General features: G+C 38.5%; 1 protein-coding gene across 7 annotated transcripts in view; it reads left to right on the top strand.

Moving 5' to 3' along the window:
• The window catches only part of DMD (dystrophin), a 1,135,346-nt gene that overhangs the window by 1,099,104 nt on the left and 15,230 nt on the right, over positions 1-21,012 (top strand). For 5 of the 7 annotated variants that reach the window (XM_056512754.1, XM_056512922.1, XM_056512842.1 and 2 more), the window contains 8 exons: positions 137-273; positions 1,044-1,082; positions 5,501-5,566; positions 6,871-6,936; positions 9,978-10,136; positions 16,255-16,498; positions 16,839-16,962; positions 20,886-20,978. In XM_056512754.1, coding sequence (XP_056368729.1) covers positions 137-273; positions 1,044-1,082; positions 5,501-5,566; positions 6,871-6,936; positions 9,978-10,136; positions 16,255-16,498; positions 16,839-16,962; positions 20,886-20,978 — 928 coding nt within the window. The remainder of the gene's footprint in view (positions 1-136; positions 274-1,043; positions 1,083-5,500; positions 5,567-6,870; positions 6,937-9,977; positions 10,137-16,254; positions 16,499-16,838; positions 16,963-20,885; positions 20,979-21,012) is intronic. The other 2 variants (XM_056513084.1, XM_056513265.1) reach the window with 1 other exon arrangement.

Raw genomic sequence — 21,012 nt, 5'->3', positions numbered from 1 at the left:
TTCTGGGGCTCAACCCGTTGGCAGCTCTGCTTGGTGTGATCACAGCTTTTCCAATGACACAGCAAAGGAAGAGGCAACTGAAAAAAACACTGACAACCTCATGAAAGATGATTTCATTATGATTTGTGGCTTTCAGACAACTTCAGGAGAAGACGTCCGTGACTTTGCCAAGGTACTAAAAAACAAATTTCGAACAAAAAGATATTTTGCAAAGCACCCACGAATGGGCTACCTGCCTGTGCAGACTGTCTTGGAGGGAGACAACATGGAAACGTGAGTAGCTCTGAAGTATCTAAGTAGCAATTCATTTGGTACACTCTTTGAGCTCCCCAGCTGGTGCCAACTCCTTTCACTTCCTCAATGCATAAAGCCTCTTTATGTCTTTCATTTCTGTTTACCTCGCCTGGCAAGAAAACACAAGCTGGGCTTCCAGTTGCCATTGCCTTTATCTGCTTTCACCTGTCCTTATACAGGAACTTCAGCTTCAGTTAGCCAAAAAAAAACCAAAAATACTCACAGTCTTACTGGCAGTCTTACAGACTTCTAAGTTTGATGCACAATTTGGAGGCTAATGATACATTCATTAAATTTTTATTTTTCTTCCAAATGGGTATTTTTCCTTGGTTTTATTTTTTTTAATTAGGCTACAGTGTTTGTGACCTTCCTAGATGATTTTTTCTTTTCTCAGCCTATAAATTTAGCCTTACTAAAGGACTTTGATGTCTTCATGGAAGAAAAAAAGTAGTGATGATGCATATGAAGTAATCAATGACTTAACCCAGTTCCCTTTGGTTTTTTACACATTTAATCAGTTGTTTAATGGCAATTGCACGCAGCTTGTTCTCGCTCTTTCTCTTTTTAAATTTTAGATTTCAAGGTTTTTTTCTCACTTTTTGGTTGGTTGCTCTTCACAGCCATTCATGTTGGTCTGTTGGATTTCTGCTTTTTAGTTATTGTGACTTTTTTTTTTAAACTTTCTGTGATTATTTTGCTGCTGAGTTTCTTCTGCCTTTCTCTTCACCTCCTCATTTTTTGTCTTGCAGTCCTGTTACTCTGATCAACTTCTGGCCAGTAGATTCTGCGTGAGTACTTTTGCTGAAGTGTGCTGCTGCTGCTACTGCTGCTGCGCTCCCTCACTTTTTCTTTTTCTTTATTTCTTTGTTTACTTTTACATGAGATCATTTCCTTCTTTCTTTATGATTATTTCCTTTGATGCACTGTCTGAAGGAATGTTTCGATCCCAAATGACTAGATTGAGATAAATCCTGGATTTTCCAGCACTCACGGATTTTGCACTGTGTACTCTTTCTGGAGTATGTATTTTTCGTCGAATTAACAGGGGTTTCCTGCAGACCTACTAATGCTTATCCAAGTTTGTCATTTTAAAGCCTGTGTTTCTGAATAAGTGTCGGTCCTCTGACTGTATACTAAATGCTTTTTGAAAGACAGAGATTGAATTTGATATGGATTTCATTCAGTTTCAGGAATGTCAGTTTTTGCATAGTGTTTTTTTTGGTTTTGTGTGCAACCATGCACACTCGAGTGCCCCAGTTAATCCATAGCTCACTGGGTATTTTATTATAGTCTTTTAGATATATTGAGATTTGTGGAGGCAGGTTGAAATGGTGAACTGTTTACTGTGTTTTTCAGAAGTTAAAAAAGCAGGGGTTTTCAGCTGGAAATGGAATAGATTTTCATTCTTGCACCACTCCAGCACATGCATTGTCTTACTGTTGTAATAATAGCCTCAGCATAAACTAAAGATAGATATATATTTACCATTGTGGCATTTGCTACTTCTAATGTTACACAGCTGCTTCTAGAATAATGTTGAAATAAGGATTAATTTTAGTTCACATATTGATAACTAATAAGAAACTAATAAATAGATTTTTTTATATTTCTATATGGTGAAATGTATATGGCTTGCACCTCCATTGAAATTTTTGTAGAATAAACAAAAGTGAAATGTATACATTGGAATATTGATTTATAATTTTCATTGGGAGCACAAACCCTTGGGAAGCTAAGGGAAGTGCTCTACCTCTAGGAAATTTAAGCAGCCAAGAAGCACATCTAATACTGCAGACCTCATATGGCTGAGAATTCACCCACAGAGGATGCCAAAAGTCTGGAGCCAGACTGAAATAGAGGGGTTTTGAGCTTGAGGATGCACTTTGCATCATTCAATTATGGATCTAGATTCCTTATATTTCAGAACACAAGCAAAGTTAAAAGTAACATTCAAAGAAAGCTTGGATCATGTGGAATGCCATCACTGTGTCTGACATAAAATGAAATTAAGCTGTAATAACATGGTTATTTCTAGTTACTTATAATATTGTGGTGTGCCTACACTGATAGCTTCACACCAAAAGTTTGCTGTTACATACTACAGGGAGTTTTACTCACATGTAATACTTGAGAAAACTTGAGTAATACTGAGGAGCAGGATTTGTGCAGAGAGGTTACACTTTTTGTCAGACTAACTCAGGTATCATCTGAAGCATAGTCCTTCCATCTGGTCTGACAAGGAAGCAGAAAAATAAGAAATTAATAGTGGCTGGAAAGAATTGTCCTTAATTTTGTTCTGCTAACTATTTCTTTCCTTCATGCTGTAGCACTTGACCTGCAACTCAAGCTACTGAGCTATCCAGGTTTAAAGCTGTTTCTTGGTTACAGGGTGATGCCAGCTTCAGCAGACAAACCAGTTATCATAAAACTTTCCCATGTTTTCTACACTCATGCCTTTTTCTGGTGCTGTCATGCCAGTTCTCTGGTTATCCTTGAAGTGCCTCAGAAAAGCATCACCTGGCAGCACTCAGCCATGCTAGTGTTGTTGTGACACCAACATGTGGTATACATGGAACTGTTCATATATAGACATTTTGTTGTTGTTGTTGTAAGTTAATGGCTCTTACTGCTTATTAGCCAGTATTTTACCCAGATATGCTGCTTGCCAGGCTTTAAAGGGACAGTTCACAAGTTGTGAGAATTTGTATCTTTTTACTTGAACTATGATGATACAATGATATAAATGCAATTCACTTGTTTCTACGCTTTCAGGAAGGATCAATTAAAATGCTGAACAAAGAAAAGTACCCTCATCCTGCTAGCCAGGTCTCTGGGGGTGCAGGGAATAGCTGGAAGGTGGTGTTTGCCACTTGGTCACCACTAGAATTCCCAGGCTGTTCCTGCAGACCCCAGCTTGAACAAGGCAGCTGTGGAGCCCTTGTAAAAGTGATGGTTATCTTGGCTAAATATTGGCTGTGTCACTCAGTCTTCCTGCTGACTGTTTGAGCTGATTAGGTGTGCTGAGTATGTGTGCTCAGAAAGGAAGGACTGTGAGCTCTAGCACAGGTGGTCACTAAGAGTATGTAAAATACAGCACAGTTGTTCTCAAGTTTGCTCAGAGACTGGCAAAAGTGCCTCTGAGCAGCTGAATTCAACACAAAGCAATGCTTCACTAGCAGGTTGATTTCTTAAGCAAACTTCTAGAAAGCTGTTTGAGGTATATCTCCATTGCAGGATGTTCTGAAGCAGAGACAAACCTGGAATTGTAGCTTCAATCTCTGCTTGCAGCTGGCAGAATCAGTTACAACAAGTTATACAACATCGTGTTGTCTTTTGAAAAATATATATTTTTACATATACTATACAACCTGGTCACTTTTCAAGTTGCACCATAATTTCAAGGCAGCAAGGATATATTCATGCAGTCAGGCCTGACTTTTTGCTGTGCAGTACTGCAAAAAGAGACATCTCATTGCCCAGCCAAGTGCTGTCCCTTCTTTTGTAATGGTACAAATACATGTGCTATGTCAGGCTGAGAGGCACTAAGAGAATGATACAGCTCAAAATTGAAACTACTTTTAACACATATTTTGTAGTCTATGCACAGGAATAGCATCAATGTTGGTTTGTGTGTTGAAAACAGGACCTCTTCTTGCATTGATGGTACCAATTAAGACCAGCTTAACATCCACTGTATGACAAAAAAATAGCAAAAAAAGAGGCTAACTTCGGTTTATCAGAAAACCATCATTGTCTTGCTCCATGGTCAACTGCTCTAAAGAAATTGCATCCTTCTCCCCTCCCTTCCCTGCACATTTTTACACAGAATGGGATATTGAGTCACAGAGAAGCAATTGCCCATCCCCTGAATCCCTGCTGCACAGAGGAATTCTGTGAACTGAGTATTTGCCCTCTAGTGTGTGTTGTAATAATGCTTGAATATGTGATAAGTAAAAGTGGAGGCCAAAGTTCCTTTCAAAGACAAAATGAGGTTTGTTATACGTGGCCTGTAATGTTGTAAAGAGGAAAAACTTTGCTGTTCTGTGAGAAGAGATATTAATGATGATCAATTTTTGTGTATCCAGCATACAGCTCTATGAATTCAGAAGGATCCTAATCCAGAGCACTTTGGAGGCTGATTAAGAAACCTGAAAGCTGAGAAGTCCAGTAGATTTACAGCATAATTATCAAACTCCTAACATGAGAAAATTATAAACCTGAAGATTCTTATAGATTTGGTTTATAACAAGTAAATACAAAACCTGTCAGCTTGTGCAATGCAATACAATCACTTTTGGGCAGTCCCAGCTTGAACCAGAGTTGGCAGAGATGGAATAAAGGGCAGTTGAAATTCAGCAAAAGTCTAAAATTGCCATATAATTTAGGAAGCTGCATCACTTTTTCTTAGTCTGGCACCTCTCAATACACGTAGATTGGCTAAATCCCATGTGGCACAAAGGGTACTCTCTGAATTGCATAGGTAACATAATTCAATGTTGATGTTTTGCAGAGCTGAGGCTGTAAGAAACTATACTCTAATTAATGAGGGAAGTCCTATGAATTGTTTTCCTCAACAGAAAACTGAAGAGGACCTCATGCCATCTGCCAGGCAGAAAACCCAACATAATTTAGTGTCTCCCTGTATAACACACTGAACTACCATTGAGTTTGCAACTCTTGAAAGGCGTTAGGCAAAATCATCAGTGTCTGCAGTGTGTTATTAAAGGCTCATTTCAGACATTTTATGCTTCTTGTATTTATTTCTAGCTGCTCATGGCATAATTCTTAAAGGCTCTTTTGAGTGGGATGTGTTGGAAGCAGCCACTGGAGCAGGGTGGGAGGCAGAGGAGAGGTTCCCAGCAGGACTTTGGCAGCCTGTGCAGGGCTGCATGTGGAGCAGAAATGCCAATGAAGGAGGCAGGTGTGAAGGAAAAACCAGAGTGAAAGCTCTTCTATAAATCCTTTGGAAAAGGCTTTGGGAGTTGGTGTGAAGAAGAGTCATGACAACAGATGGATTGCAAATGGTCAAAACCCCAGTGTGGCACCACAGAATGGCTTGAGGAGACACACAGCACCTGGAGTTCTAACTTGCTTCTTGTCAAACATGGCATAAGGCATAGAGATGTGAGGGTATAGGCATAGCTAAGTGTCTTTTTACTTTTGAAGGGGTATTGTTTGTGATTAATCAGTGTTTTCTGCCTTATAGGCCTGCCTCGTCCCCTCAGCTCTCACACGATGATACTCATTCACGCATTGAACATTATGCTAGCAGGTATGAGACCAGCTGGGCGTTAGGCAGATCTTTCTCTGAGATTTCTTTAAAAAGAAAAAAAGAAGAGCTAGAGGCTACCTGAGCACTTCATAAAGAAACATGAAATTTGGGGTTTTGCTTTCCAGGCTCTGGGATGCAAGAGCATCATCTGTGGTTGCTGTTGACCAGCCCATCCTAACTTGCATGCCAGAGCACCTGTGTGGTCAGAATTGGTCTTTAGGTCCCTTGGGGTCCTCATTAAGCTGTGCATCAGTTGCTGATAATTTAATAGGACTTGTGGTGATTGGACAGGAGGTAGTGTTATAAACTAAAAGAGGGCAGATTGAGATTAGTTGTAAGGAAGGAATTTTTGCAATGAGGATGATGAAGCACTGGGAGCAGGTTGCCCAGAGAGGTGGTAGATGCCCCATCCCTGAAAACATTTAAGGTCAGACTGGACGTGGCTCTGAGCCACCTGTTTGAGTTGAAGATGGCCCTACTCAGTGTAGGGGGGTTGGACTGGAGACCTTTAAAAGCCTCCTCCAACCCAAACTCTATGATTCTACACAGGGTTTAGTTTTTAATATGGACCCTGATACAATAGTACAAATGAGAAGAGCAGAAACCTCCAAACTCTCATAGGAATCTCAGGGTGTCATTATAATGTTAATTCACCTCATGAAACACCACAAACAGGATATTTCCTTGATTTGGAGGATTAAAAAAATGATATATCACTGTTTTAGTTCAATTCTCTGCTTTCATACTGCTCCTAAGAATCAAAAAGTGGATTAATTGTGCAAATATTAAAATGTTTTTTCACCAAGCAAGCAAATTTTCAAGGGTTGAAGTAATGAAAAATTGTTATTCTGGCCTCTTTCTCTCCTCCAGTATCTCTTGATCAGGAGAGTGTTTCTGAATTTTGCAGGACATTTGGGAGGGACTGAGTGTGAAAACTAATGAGAAATGACTGATTGTTACAGTTTTGACAATGACATTGCCAGGTACAAAGCAATTTGTGTAATCCCCTGGCATCTTAAGGCTTTTCTTTGAAATTGGAATTAATTAATCAAGAGAAGTTGGAATATAACCTCAGAGAAAGGGCTGAAAACTTAGAAGTGAGTTTATCCAGGCCATTGTAACAAGCAATCTTTTGTGATAGCTTATTGCAAAACCTTTTGGTAATCAACAGCGAGTGTAAATTAATTGGAGTTTCAAATTCATCAAAAACATCACGCTCTTTAATCCTTTCCAGAATGTTAGAACAAGCAAAGTTTTTGAAAAAAGAAAATTGATTTTAATGAGTCTTGTATATTTTTCCACAGGCTAGCAGAAATGGAGAACACCAATGGTTCTTACCTAAATGACAGTATTTCACCTAATGAGAGCATGTAAGTAGGCTGGTTTTTTGGGTTTGACATGTATTTTCTTAGGAAGGTTAATAAAGAGCAATGAAATTTTGTAGTGCTGAATTCGCATGGCCATGTATCACATCTGCTTCAATTTAATGATATGCTCATGTCCTTTCAATTTGTATCATAGTGCTTGGATTAATGGCTCATAACTTAATACCAAATTTATACAACAAATTATTGATGCCTTAAAAATTAAAACTACTAATTTCTTTCCAAAATTACTGATATATTCAGCAAATAATTTCCATAGTCAAAATATGGTCATCATCTGATAAGTTCTAAGGACAAATATACAAAAAACCTCCTTCTATCTTAGTTCAAGCTTTGTAATGGTTAGATTGCAATAAGCTAGAAAATGTTGGTGTGGGAAAGTGTCACACAAAACATAAGTGAGGCTCAACAGAAATCTTTGGTCTACAAATACCTGAGATGCATTGCAAGTGTAAGCCAGGAGGGACCAATCATCACTGTGAAATACTAGCAGTAGTAAGCTGTAAGTTGGGCAGATCACTGGCAAGCATTCGTTGTATTACTTTAAATGTAGAATTATAAATAAAAGTTCTGATTTTTAAGAAGTAGTTAAATCTGATATCTCATTGAAATCCTTTGTGGTTCTCCTCCAATAATATTCTTGGTCTTGTTTATTCTCTGAATAAAAGGACATAGAAATAAATGTGAGTGATGTTTCTGAAGACAGCACAGAAGCAGCTATGTCATGGGTGTGTTTGAAAATTTGATCTTGCTTCATTAACTGTGTAGGAGAAGCAATAGCATGGATTCTAAATCAATCAGATATGAAAACTGCAACTTCTCTAAAAACATTTATATCTATTCTACATTACCTCATCCTCATCACAGTCTAAGGGATAGATTTTTTTGAAAATTCAGACAATTAAGTTTGTAGCAGTCCTTTCCAACATGGAATTCTAGCCAATTTTCATTCACTTAAATTGAGAGTCCAAATGAATAGCATTTTATGAGGTTGATTCTGAGCCTGTGAGCTCATAATGTTCTTGGATAGCCATAAAGCTGTTTCTTTGTTAAAGACAGTTTCTCTTTTGACTTCATAGGATTGTTGCCTACCAGTTTTGAAAGCAAATTCCCTGTAGGATCAAGTACATTGTTTTATTATATTGGTAAAAGGGGAAGTTAAAATGACACCTCAAAACTAATATTGATGCAATGTCAGTGTAGTTTTGTGCAGTTAATGAAAACTTTGTTTCCAAGTCGTATGTTTATTTTGTATTATTATGGATAATAGTAATGCTCTAATGGATGGAATTTTGTGTTGTCCCACTGAAATATTTCAGTGTCCTTGTCACAGAAATCATGCATACATTGAATCTATTGTGTTATACTTTGGTCTTACTGTTCTGTTCATTATTTTTATTAGTTGGAAGTTGTACTAGCATGATTCAGTTTATAAGTTAACTATCCAGTTTGTTCCTCAGTTTGTACTATTAAAAGTGCATTGTGAATTTTGGAAGAAATATTATCCAGGTAGATACAAATTGCAGCAAAATCAAAGCTTACCATGAATTCACAACTATAATTTCTTCAATTTTGCTTGTCAAATTATGCTTAAGTATTACTTATTATTCTTGCAGGATTTGGATCATTTGGCTAATCAGTGCAGGTAGAGTGATAGATGGAAACAAGGAAGGCAGGAAATAAAAACACAACATGTATATTTATATAACACAAAACGTTTCATTATGTAGTGTCACTGCAATGATGTATAAAATATCTGTGCAGGCTGAAAATCACACAAAAAGAGTATGCTTGTAGAGTGACATTATACTGTAATAGTTCTGTCACTTGTTCACTGTTAATTCACTTAAGATCCATAAGAATATTTTGAAATGCAAAGCAGTGGTTTGAAGGAAATCACAGTTGAAGTGCTTCATGAAAAGTATAAATTTAGGAACTGGCAAGCCTCTCCTTTTGTGAGAAATTAATACTTCTCTTTTATCAGCTAATGTTAATGTGCTCTACATTGCTTTGGCACTCCTGCAGTCATAAAATTGCATCATTAACATTTTCAGGAACAAAATGAAAACAAGGAAAATTATAATTTTTGAACAATAACAGCTGTTAAAATGCCTGTTAAATTCTGGTTTAGAAACATAAAAGGAAAAAACCCTAGACTGACTAGACTGAATTATTTTTTATATGAGATCTCCAGCAGCAGTGTCTTATGGTGTCAAGGGAAAACTTTAATGGTTTCTCAGTGACTGCTGGTGTAAGTTGCATTGCTTAGGGCTTGGATGCATCTCCTTAGCACCTAAACCACACCTAAAACAATCCATGTAGTTCTGGGAGGTGATCAAGGTCTTCAGAATTGTATTTCCTTTTCTCTTCTAGAGATATTTCTGTTTCAGATGCCAAGGAGCTTCAGGGGCAATAGAAATAAAGAGATCATATGTATTAAACAGAATATATTTGTATTCTGACAGTGTACATCACCTTTAAATTTAAAAAAAAAAGCCAAACATCTGAGTGGAAAGCAACATGCTTTCATTATATTACTTCAGAGGTTTTTGTTTACCTAATGTAGAATTTTATAGAGGAGGAAAAAAAATGGTGAAAAAAGCACACACTTATTACATAAAGAGAGCTTTTAGATACAAAATAAATGCATTGCCCTTGCTTGAATGACCCTTCCACAGCGCAGATCAGGCAGCAGAAGGCTGCTTTTGTTTTGCAAGAAAATTCCTAATTGAAGTTTGTCAGAAGGGAGAGATGTGGTTGTCAGCTGTTGCAAAACTTGACTTTAAGTGTCTGAGAAGCAGAGAAAGGGGGAGGTGGTCTTTGCAGAGGAGGAAAATTACCAGAGACTCAGTGAAGCAGGTCAGCAGATTTTGTTTTAAGGTGCATTGCTCTGCTGTTGGTTACAAAGAGTTCAGCAAATCTCTTTGTAAGAAATGAGAGACTGGGAGTGAATCATCTCCTCGTATTCACAGTGAAGTTGAAAAGAGGGAAGGGAACAGCCTGTTTTATCCTTCTGTGTTTTGCAGTGATGATGAACACTTGTTAATCCAGCACTACTGCCAAAGTCTGAACCAGGAGTCCCCCCTGAGCCAGCCCCGCAGCCCTGCCCAGATCCTGATTTCTCTGGAGAGTGAGGAAAGAGGGGAGCTGGAGAGAATCCTCGCAGACCTGGAGGAGGAAAACAGGTGGGTTATTCCACCAGCTGCTGACTTTGAAGTAAAAACTCTGCAAAATACTTACACTTTACAGTTACATGGAATTCAGTTTGGTAAATTTTTTAGAGATAAATTGAGTTATAAAATTGCATTTTCTTCTGACAAATAAGTAATTTCATAGTGAGTAAAATTTGGGTACTCTTTCTCGTTTTTTGGCGTTGCTTGTTGCCATTTCTTTAGTCTTTCAATACAGAGTATCATTTACCACTTCTGACTTTGAATTTAATTGAAGGTATCTTCATTAATCACCATATAAAAACCCCAACTGGATACTTGAAGCATCACAGCAATGCAGTCCTCTTTATACAGTACTCTGGAATCTTGGGCCATCAGCACAAAAACCAGGAGATCTTGACCCTGGAAGATTGGTAGTTACAACTGTGAATTACCAAAACCAGACTGTAAGATGTAAATCATTTAGTTCTACCAAAAAAACATGGTTTGTTTGTCTTCTACTATTTTCAGCTTTTATAGCACAGTCTATTGGCATTTTCATGCTCTTTTTTTTCTTGCTTCTGTAAGAGCTAGGTACTCTGCTTACATTGAGGGTTTAATGCATTAATAATTTACCTTAGGCTTGTCAAGGAAATAATGCAAGAGTTGGCAGTGTCATAGATCTTCTCTCCATGTATGTCTTCTTTTGATGGTGCTAATCAATTACAGTGGCTCCATCAGAGACTTTTTGTCAGGAGGGTTTGGAAGAATAAAGTTTGTAGGCATCAAGAATGAGGAAGATGTTTCACACAGAAAGCTGTAGTGAACAAAGCTCTTGCTCACTGAACAGCAGGGAGATTTGATTTGAAACAAACCACAAACTTCCTACCATGTAGCACATAAAGCCCAAGTACTTTCTGAAGTGGAGAAGAATCAGTATTTTGAAATGAGACATCGTACTTTGCGCGTTCAGGGATAGCTTCATTTTCAGAAGATGAGTGTTAGTTTTGCAATTGAATTATGTAGTGAATCATGGAAGAAGGAAAAAAAAATGTAATGCTTTTCTCTCTGTATACAAAATAAGCTGCCTAGCAGAAAGGAGGGTGACTTTTAAAGCAGACTAGTTTTTGATTAGAAAGGTAGTGTATAAAAACTAGTATAACATGGAGCTAGATAGCTAAATAAGCTAAAAAGCCCTTTGAGAGTTCATGCCTTAAATTTCTGCATGGGCTTAATTTAATTTAGCAATTACTGATGAGGTAAAAGATAGTAAAAGATCTCTGGCAGGAATTACACCTTAAAAATACCTGGTTTGGAGTTTTCCAATCCTGGATTCAACTAGAGCTGTAGTCTGTAAGGTTGTTTCTCTCATTTGTGCTACTGGAGGCACAGTTAGGGATGAGATGCCACCACAGGGAGCCTTGTCTTTTGTGGTGCTCAACACACCAGGCACAGAGAGCTCTGTCTGTTTCACAGCGTGGAGGTCACACTGCACTGATTTTCATTAATCAGGACAAAATCATGACTTTTTTCTCTGGAAACTACTATAAATAACTTGTATGTAAAATATAAGGTAGCTGCTGAAAAGTGAACAAGTTCTTGTTGTCCTGGTTGCTTGTCACAGGCAGATGACCATGAGTTTATAGATGAAACACTGATTCCTGTTAAGAAAAATCACCTTTTCAGGCAGGATCAGTCAGGAGGCATTCATATAACTTACCTACTTTTAAACAGTCTTGTCCCTTTAGATTTCTATTTACTAGTTGTTCTCCTCCACCAAGCTTGTGCAAAACTTTCTTGGCTGTTGCCAAAGACTTGTTACTTAAATGAAAAAGACTCTTTGAAATTGTAATTCTAGGTTTTGCTTTTAGACAGTTTAAAAGTTCTGTTGCCTATTTTGAATTCTTCTGAAATGCATTCTCTAACTTACAAACTAACCTAGCTGTGACGTGGTTCTGACTGGGGTTTTGTCAGTTCCAAGGACCTCTTGTTAGATATTCATTATTTATCTGCTAGCATTTTAAGACCTTGGTGCTTCTGTAGCTTGTAAGTATGACTTCCTTAAATAATGTATGAATAAGATTTGACTGCTAAATAATTAATATTTGTTAAAATGTGAGCATTTTGTAGAATATTTTCAATGGCTGAAAATGTGGTATTTGAGTTTTAGGTCTTCAGGCTTATGCTGAGTTTTGTATCACATGGAATATTGTGATAAGCCCATTTCTGTATTCAAATGACAAAAAAGCAATCTTGCTATTGAAGGCATTATTATTGTATTGCAGTATAAAAGAAAAATCCAATTATAAAACCCTCTCAAAAAACTATTTCCTCAAGAGTGAATGTATTTCAGAGAGAGAGAAGACAAGTTTTGTTGTCCATCTAAAGCAATACATTACATGGGTTATACAGTAGGATAAGCAATACTGATGTAGTGGTATTAAACAGAAAGCATGTGGTTCTGCAAGACAGAGTCAAAACTTTTTGCAAAGAATTAAAATACCTTCCTGCTATTTTAATGAGTCAGGAAAGTGGACATTTCCTAATATTTTAGTTGAACTGAGGTCTTGGATGTAAGAGGGAGACTTCTCTCATGTTCTCTCCTCTTCCTCCCAGCTTTAAGCTGTCCTGTAACAAGAACTAAGTAAATGAGATCTCCAGCCAGAGCTATTTGCCATTTCTTTACTTTTCCTGACTTGCAGTGGGAGTGCAGTGGGCTGTGTGCCACCAGAGAAAGCACTGACACCCTGAATCTCAAAGCTGCCCTGTTTCAGTGTTCATTCATATCTGAAGAATGATGAATGGCCTTCTCACATAAGTTCCTTCTGTATAGTTGCCAACAGCAAGAAAGTGATGCATTTCTAAACATGCTGTGGCTCCTTTTGGTATTTGTTTTGGCATTGAAGAAGGGGAACTAGATCTTCTGAGTGTGAAGCATCCTGAGTAAACACTGTCACTCTAGTGAGGAACAGGGAGTAAGTGGTTCAGTTGCCATCTTTGTCTGTTTCTTCAGACCACTGATTTTCTCTAGGGAGATGAGACATAACATAAATTCACAAATTCTTAGTTGCCTTTAAGAGGGCTACACAGCAAACAGAGTCCACTAGGATTTCTGTCACCAGGCAATTAATGCTGCCACTGATAATGTAGTTAAAAATTCATGCACTCTTTACTACTTAGCTCTGTACAGCTGCATAAATCAAGGTTACACTGCAGGCTTCCTATGTTTTCTTCACAAATGCCTCAAAGAGTTGCAAGCATTCTAAATTGAATATATGGGTTTTTTTAATATTCTCTTACTGAAGAAGAGTTCATTTTCCCAGTGATGAGTACATGCAGCAGCACTGTTTGTTTGTGACAGCCAGATGTCAAAGTCACCCAGCCTGAACTGTGGTGGAGGCAGGTGAGGTTTCCATGTAGTGCCTGCTTGCTCAGTTGCATTCATTTAGAGAGGAGCATATTTGTGTCTCCCCTTTCTCTTATGTCCCATTTTATGGTGGAAGTGTCAGAGAGTGCCTCTCCTCAGGAGCCTGAGGGCTGTGAGCAGTGCCTTGGGTGCCTGGCTCACAGCAGCAGTCCTTTTCACCACACAGCTCAAAACTGTTCCAGAGGGAGGAGTAAGAGCCATTTGTTCTCTCTTAGGATATTCTTACAGCAGTTTTCAAATTCTTTCCTTTTTTTAATTTTCAGCTTTTTTCCATTATTTTAATACAATTCTTCATTGCTGTATATTTAGATCCCAGTTATGAAATTATTGATTGTGTGCACTGCACATCACTCTATGGCTCTGAAGGTACCATGAATCTCAGTTCTCTGGATGGAGGACTGTGTAGCTGGACTGAAGAGGTGCAGCTGGAAAACTCAGTAATACAGGTGCACTGGACAAACCTACATTCATCCTTCAAAATTATATTCCTTTATTCCAACGGTATTGTAGTATTTAATTACAGGACTCCCAAATCCAGACATACCTCTGGTTGGAAAACATGCAATATTTTTTATGTGATTTTTAATAGGCTTTCAGAAAGATTTTTAAATTATTTTTATCAGACATGAAAGGATTTTTATCTGAAATACTCCCTGGTCCTTACTTGTATTTCAATACCACCATTACTGGAAGGATTTCTGTATATTGATACAAGCGATAATGGCAGATTTCTTTGTAGCAAAGTATCTGATTATGTTGTAAGTATGACCAAGTGCATTTATTTAGTTTCCCCTAGGGTGATGTTTTAGCTTTTGCTTTACAGCACTTCAAACTTTTGAGTCTGCTGTTCATAGAGTATTGGCTGTATTGTGCATCTGGGAAATTCCTCACGGGGTAGTGATAGGCACTATGTATGGACTTTGAAAAGCAGGCTTAATGATCATTCCTTTATAACTTTACAACTTTAGTCAGCAATAACCCCATGTTGCCATGTTCATTCCTATTCCCTTTTGTATTTTTATTAATTATTCACCAGTTTGTTCAGCTAGAAATATCCAAAGACATTAAGTCAGGTGGAAGGCATAACTTATGTGACAATATCTATTCCCAGTATAGATAGCCTTTTTTAAATAGATAATTTATATAAACTTGAAACTCTGTATTTCATTAAAACAAAAAACTTCATTAGGAAAAAAACCTCTCCATAGTTGACCCTCTTTGTGTGGGTTTTAAGGAAAGAAATCTTGAATTTTGGAACAGTCTGAAGTTAAAAATTATTATCCCTTGTTTTTTAATAATTTAAAATTTCTGCAGAGGAGGGATCATATAGGCCAGACATCCCTTAAGGATTGCGTTGGGGATGTGCCATGGTCCCAGGTTAGGACATGTCCATCATGCAGCTGCTGAGAAGCAAAAGGACCTTGGAAGAACAGTCAGTGGCTTGTCTTTGTCCTTGGCATTGCTTTCTCACCCATGTGAAATTGATGTATCCTGCTTTAGTTCTTGTTCTGGTCACAATAATGTTCTTTTAGAAGTGCTTTTTTTGGGAGGTTTCCGAGGTGCTGTTAAGCTTCCAGACCAAACTGTCAGAGCGTGTTGTGGTTTGCAGGCAGAACTGGCAAAAGGTGTCTGTTCTCACAACCTTAAATAAGAGCAAGTTGGAAAAAGTGAAATCTGGGTCACTGCTTGCGATGAGTAAGCAGTTACCAGAGCGTCAGGCTGTTTTTCCCCCTCTGGGAAGCTGTAAAAGAACATCACAGCAACAAAATCCCAGTGCAGTTTGTTAGGCCTCCCTTGCCTGTGAAGTTTCTGCTACAAGTTACTATTTTTGTGGTTTTGGACTGTTATCTTTAACAAGGTTTCAGTTTCTTACCTTCCCTGCTTTCCCTGCTTGGTAGATTCTTTTTCATGTGGAACATTATAGATTATATTAATCCATGGAATGTTTTACTGAAGTAAAATTGGAGTTTTATGGAATTAAAGAACAAGCTTAACAGTGCCATAAAGTTACACTAGACAGTAGCACTCTAGTCAGGACAAAGAAAATGGAAATGATAGCCCCAAAGGTCAGTGCAGTTCAGTTTAACAGACTGGGTCGCTAATTCTCATCTTTAGGCTGGAAATGTGTTTGCAGATGCAAAGAGAGGAGAGTGATATGACCTGACAGCCAAGTTGTGTGTTTCACTCTGACTTTGGTGTGGCTGCCTCTCTCATCTATAAAGTAGATCAACCAGCCAGGTGGCACTCGCTTTGGTTTAGTGTTTGTGAGGTGCTGTGATTACTCTGCATCCTCCTATAGCACCGATGACCCCCTCAGGTGTAGCCAAGTGTGGAAGGGAACTGACAGTCCCACTTCTGCTGGGAAGGATAAAGGGCAGGGTGCTGAGGAGGGCTGAGCCCAGGACAGACCATGCCTGGCTTCAGAAGGGTGTCTGGAGCCTCCTGTGTCAGGTGGCTGGGAGGGAATCAGCTGTGAGTTCTGGTGATGCCAAGAGCAATTAGGCAACTTGAGCCACAGATCCATCTAATACCAGATCCATCTAATACCAGATCCGTGCAGATCTGCAGGGAGTAAACCCACAGGTGTGTGGATTCAGGAGAGGGAAAGGCAGGTGGTGCAGGTGACCCCTACAAAGTGAGACAGACACACCACAGCACACGAGAGGAAGTGCCTTGTCACTGCCCCATGCAGGGGCCATAAGCTGTTGCCCCTTGTCTTTCCCACAGGAACCTGCAGGCAGAGTACGACCGCCTGAAGCAGCAGCACGAGCACAAGGGTCTGTCCCCGCTGCCGTCCCCCCCGGAGATGATGCCGGTTTCCCCGCAGAGCCCGCGGGACGCTGAGCTCATTGCAGAAGCCAAGCTGCTCCGCCAGCACAAGGGCCGCCTGGAAGCCAGGATGCAGATCCTGGAGGATCACAACAAACAGCTGGAGTCGCAGCTGCACAGGCTGAGGCAGCTGCTGGAGCAGGTGAGTCCTCAGGCATTTCTTCCAGGTCTCTGAAGAGTCATTTTCCAAACAGGGTGTGAAGTGTTATCAATAACAAGAACATACCACGAAATCATATCTGCAGAGGCCAGTCAGAGGAAAGTACAAAATTGTTTTACAGGCTGCAAGTGAGAATGTGGAATCGGGTTTCAGTGTTCTTATTTAGTCTTCTTCCTTGTTTTATTCAGAATTAAAATGCATTGGTTGCGTGGATGAATTTACTTAAAAACAGGCTGAAAATTGTGTGTATTTATGGAATAAATAAAAATTATAAAGTAGTGAGCTGTTACTAGCAATGTCTTACTTTTTTCTTCAATTTCAGCCCCAGGCAGATGCCAAGGTGAATGGTACAACACTGTCATCTCCTTCTACCTCTTTGCAGAGGTCAGGCAGCAGTCAGCCAATGCTTCTTCGTGTAGTTGGCAGCCAGACTTCAGAAACAATGGGTAAGATAACGAAGCTCAGGTTGTCACAAAAAATAATTACGACCCATTTTCCAGAAATTAAAATTAAAGACAGAAAACACTTTTCCGTTTAGTTCAAATGAAATGAAGTAGACATTTGCAATGATCTTCAATGTCATCTGGCCGTTTACACTTCGTATCTTCATTATGATCCAGGCTTTGCTTTTGATCATGGTACACCCAGTAGCTTGGATATTTTGTTATTAAACACAAAGCTCAGCCAGGGCTTGACTTCTGAAAACAAATGCCACTGGAAAGCTAACTATTCTATTCAAACTGACTTTCAGTTATTAAGCATGACATGACTGATTTAAATGTACATAATATTAATTATGGCTAAGAGACTAAATGTATGATTAGTCATCTCCATGTTAAATGGTGTGATCTTATTTTTAATATGTTGTGGCTCAATCAGTAGGATGGAGCTGTCACAGGCAGGGCTCATCTAGTGGCTTTTCTAAGTATCACATCAGATGTGATAATGAACATCATAAGAGTTGTGGAGTAAGGTTAAATAATAATATTCTGTAGCTGGAGGATGGAATTATTATTTTGGTGCTTTTAGTAACTGCCATGTGGCACTTTCCTAATTTCCTGTCTGTTACATAATTAGTAAGTATTTATTACCAAGTGGCAAGGATTTTCAGCTAGTAAAAAAGCAATCAATCTTTTCAGCATCTTTATATTACTTCAACAAGACGATGTTTCACATCTGATGATAATATTCAGCTTCATACAGAGAAATTTATTTTATGTATATTAATGAAAGGCTTAAGTGAGAGCTTTTCACTGCTATTAGTGAATGTGTCAATGGCAGGGAGAAATTTAATGGGAGGAAACATTCTGCTGTGTCTGAAGTGCTGTTGTGATGGGAAATGCAGCTTTTGGGGAGGCTTTTTGTTCCATTCCAAGTGTGAGCAATAATTTCAGCCTATGACAGTATCAAACGAGATGAGTTCTGTACAATCTGCAATAAAAAATGTGAAATAAATAGTACCTTTAGGAATGCTGAAGTTGAAATCCTCAGGGTAACAGGAATTTATGGAAAAAGTAAAAATGGACCTTTCATTAGTTATGTTACTAGTGGGGAAATATTTTTTTATATATGCCATACACTGAGTAGATAAAATATATTAGTAGTGGTGTAATTTGAATCAGCTTTCTGGAGAAATGTCATTAATTTCATAATATAAAATATATAAACCAAAATACAATTAAAAGAAAAGATAGGAAGACAGTGTTTCCCAGCCATCTTATTAAAAGTCTCATAGTTCTATATTTCATCCTTTAGTAGGACAAAATACAAAAATGTACTTCTTTTAATTTGACTCAATATAAAATTATTCCCATTTACCTCGCGAGACTGGAATTAATTGATTAACATGATAGAGTCATATAAGCTGCTAAAACTTTTTAAAGCAAATATTTAGACATAAATTGATTTTATTTGATTGGTTCAGTTGAGCCAGTATGTGAGAAGACAGTGAGATGTTATCAGTAGGATCGTACTGAGACCCAGCAGAGCCACACTGTTGGCAGCAGGGAGTGGAGCTTATAAAAAGAATTACTAACTGGGCTAACAAACTGCAACTAATTCAGTTTGTCAAGTGTCCTTTCACAGCAGAAAGCTTTGCTTGCTAGGCTCAGAGTTTTCTGAAGCACAGCTTAAAATACCCTTGAATAGTGAGGGGAACCAGAGTGGTGTTGTAAATAATGCTCCCATTCAGCAAGCATTGCCCAGGAATGAAGGAGTCATAATTTTTGAGAAAATCCCGAGAATCTCTAGGTGTCCTAGGCAATGAGGCAGGGTAGTGGTAGCTTTTGTATGTTTTTATTTTTAAAATTAGACCTTGGTTGTTTTTTTCATTTGAAAACCCGCTGCACTTTTGTCTTTCTGCTTTCCCAAGGAGAGATTGCTGTGAAAGGTGTGACACCAGCAGTGTTTTGGTAAAGGCAGTGACCCACTCACACCCTCATCTACAAATAGAACTTATTCCTTGTTAACTTGAAGTACACCTGGGCAAGTGGAAAGATTCTACTTTTCTCCTCATGGAGTCCCAGTGGGAAAGTCCTTATCCTTGGCCAGCAGTATAGGACCAGAGGAGGTTCTCTGAGGTGTATGAGGCAAGAGGCTCTCCTGAACTATAATTTGTTCAGGTACCACCAGAATATTTGAGACTCACTTAGCTCTCTATACCTTTTGTAGAAACACAAATGGGGAAGGCTCTTTGGGGTAAAGAGAGGAGACTGATCTCTGAAGGTATCTTTACTTCTGTCAAGTTTCTTGGCTTATGTTTTATTTTTTCTTTTACAAGAAAATGCTCAGAAAAAAGTCATCCAAATGAGGAAAATATTTAAAATAATGCATTTTAAATAAAAAAAATCCAACTTTTTTAAGGGTCAGCAGTTCAGCTTGTATGAGGACATTTGGAAATTGGTACCAGTCTTCAGTTCTTGACCAGGACAGCAGAACCACTGCCCTTTTATTGTGATCTTTAGGGCCAGGAGGCTTTTCTCAGGCTGCTAAAATCCTCAGCCGGGTAGAATCAGTGAGATCTTACTCTTGAGTTTTCATCTTGACATTCAGCAAAGGCTGCAAGGACATTGTTTTTGCTAAGACACCTCTGTCAGTGCAATGCCTGATGTGAAAGTAACTCATGGTGTGAGTTGATTTGTGTGAACCCAGCCCCACTGGAAAGCCGAACAAACTGCAAGCAGCCTCAGCAACTATTTTTAGACCATTAATGGAATAAAAGAAGCTGATACAAAGACCATCATTTATATGAATTAAGTGCTTCTTGCAGACACTCTATCCCACTTCTTGTGCTGGAGTGGGAGAAATCACTCTTGGTCAGAAATAATTCTTGTTAAACTCCTGGCTTAAATACAGGCAGCCCTGAAAAGCTCCTCTCATATCCCTTTTTCTAGTTTTTTTCACTAGCATTGAGCACCTCAGCATTTAAAGAATGTAAATGTTAAAAGAAAATCAGACAGTTTCCTGCTCAAATAGGGCAAGACATGTTAGAATAAAGGGTCATTAAGTCATTTTCAAAAGAAATATGTAACTCAGTTATTACAGGCAAAATTGCTTTTGTGTTTTAATAGGGATAAAAGACATCTAGTAAAAAAGGAGAATCTCACTCAAAGTATATCCTTTAGGTGTGTTTTTTTCCAGATGCTTTGTTTATATTGGAGGCTAGGATCTGCATTAAAAACAACATATGGATTTCAGTTATATGAAATGATGAGGAAAAAAAAATTCAGTAAAAATAAAATGTATTGAATTTCCCATTAAGCTGCTGCCCTATAATCAGGTTATAGAAATTATTCAGTGGGAGAAATGTATTTCGCTTTATTAAACTGCTGCTAAACCCTTTTACAGTACAATTGAGTGTTCTTGGAGCGCCAATCTGATGCAATTAAACTGTCAGAAATATTAATACTGATGCAGATGAGAATCTGGGTTTCTACTGATTTGCACAGTTAGGCAAAGCAGTGCCAACATGAACCCAGCACTATTAGAAAGCTGCTCAACAGCAGCACTCACAACAGCAATTTCTTTTTCCATTAATAGAATAAGAGAAGCTGAAACGACGAGTGTCATTTATGGAATTGGATGCTCCTAGCAGACATTTTACCCTACTTCTTTTACCAGAGTAGATTATTTCCTAAATCCCCTTCTACAAATTAAAACAGTGTTAATTGTCTCCAGTTCCTCATTTAATTTTCCTTAGATCTTTATAAAGAAAGAGAACAGTAACAGTCTACAAAATTCACCTTTGAAATTTTTATTGTACACTAAGCAGAAAATCTGTCTGAGTGGACAGCCTTAGCTTTGAGGAGGACTTGGGCAATACAAGCTGTTAGCACAGGCTCTCATGCAGTGGTGTGGATTTGCTTTGCAGGTGAGGATGAGCTGCTCAGCCCTCCCCAGGACACAAGCACAGGTTTGGAGGAAGTGATGGAGCAGCTCAACAACTCCTTCCCCAGCTCCAGAGGTGAGCCTGCTGCCTGTGGCAGATGAGAGGGAAG

Source organism: Oenanthe melanoleuca, chromosome 1, assembly GCF_029582105.1.
Source record: "Oenanthe melanoleuca isolate GR-GAL-2019-014 chromosome 1, OMel1.0, whole genome shotgun sequence".
In the NCBI taxonomy this organism is placed as follows: Eukaryota; Metazoa; Chordata; class Aves; order Passeriformes; family Muscicapidae; genus Oenanthe; species Oenanthe melanoleuca.
This window is presented reverse-complemented; position numbering and strand designations above follow the sequence as displayed.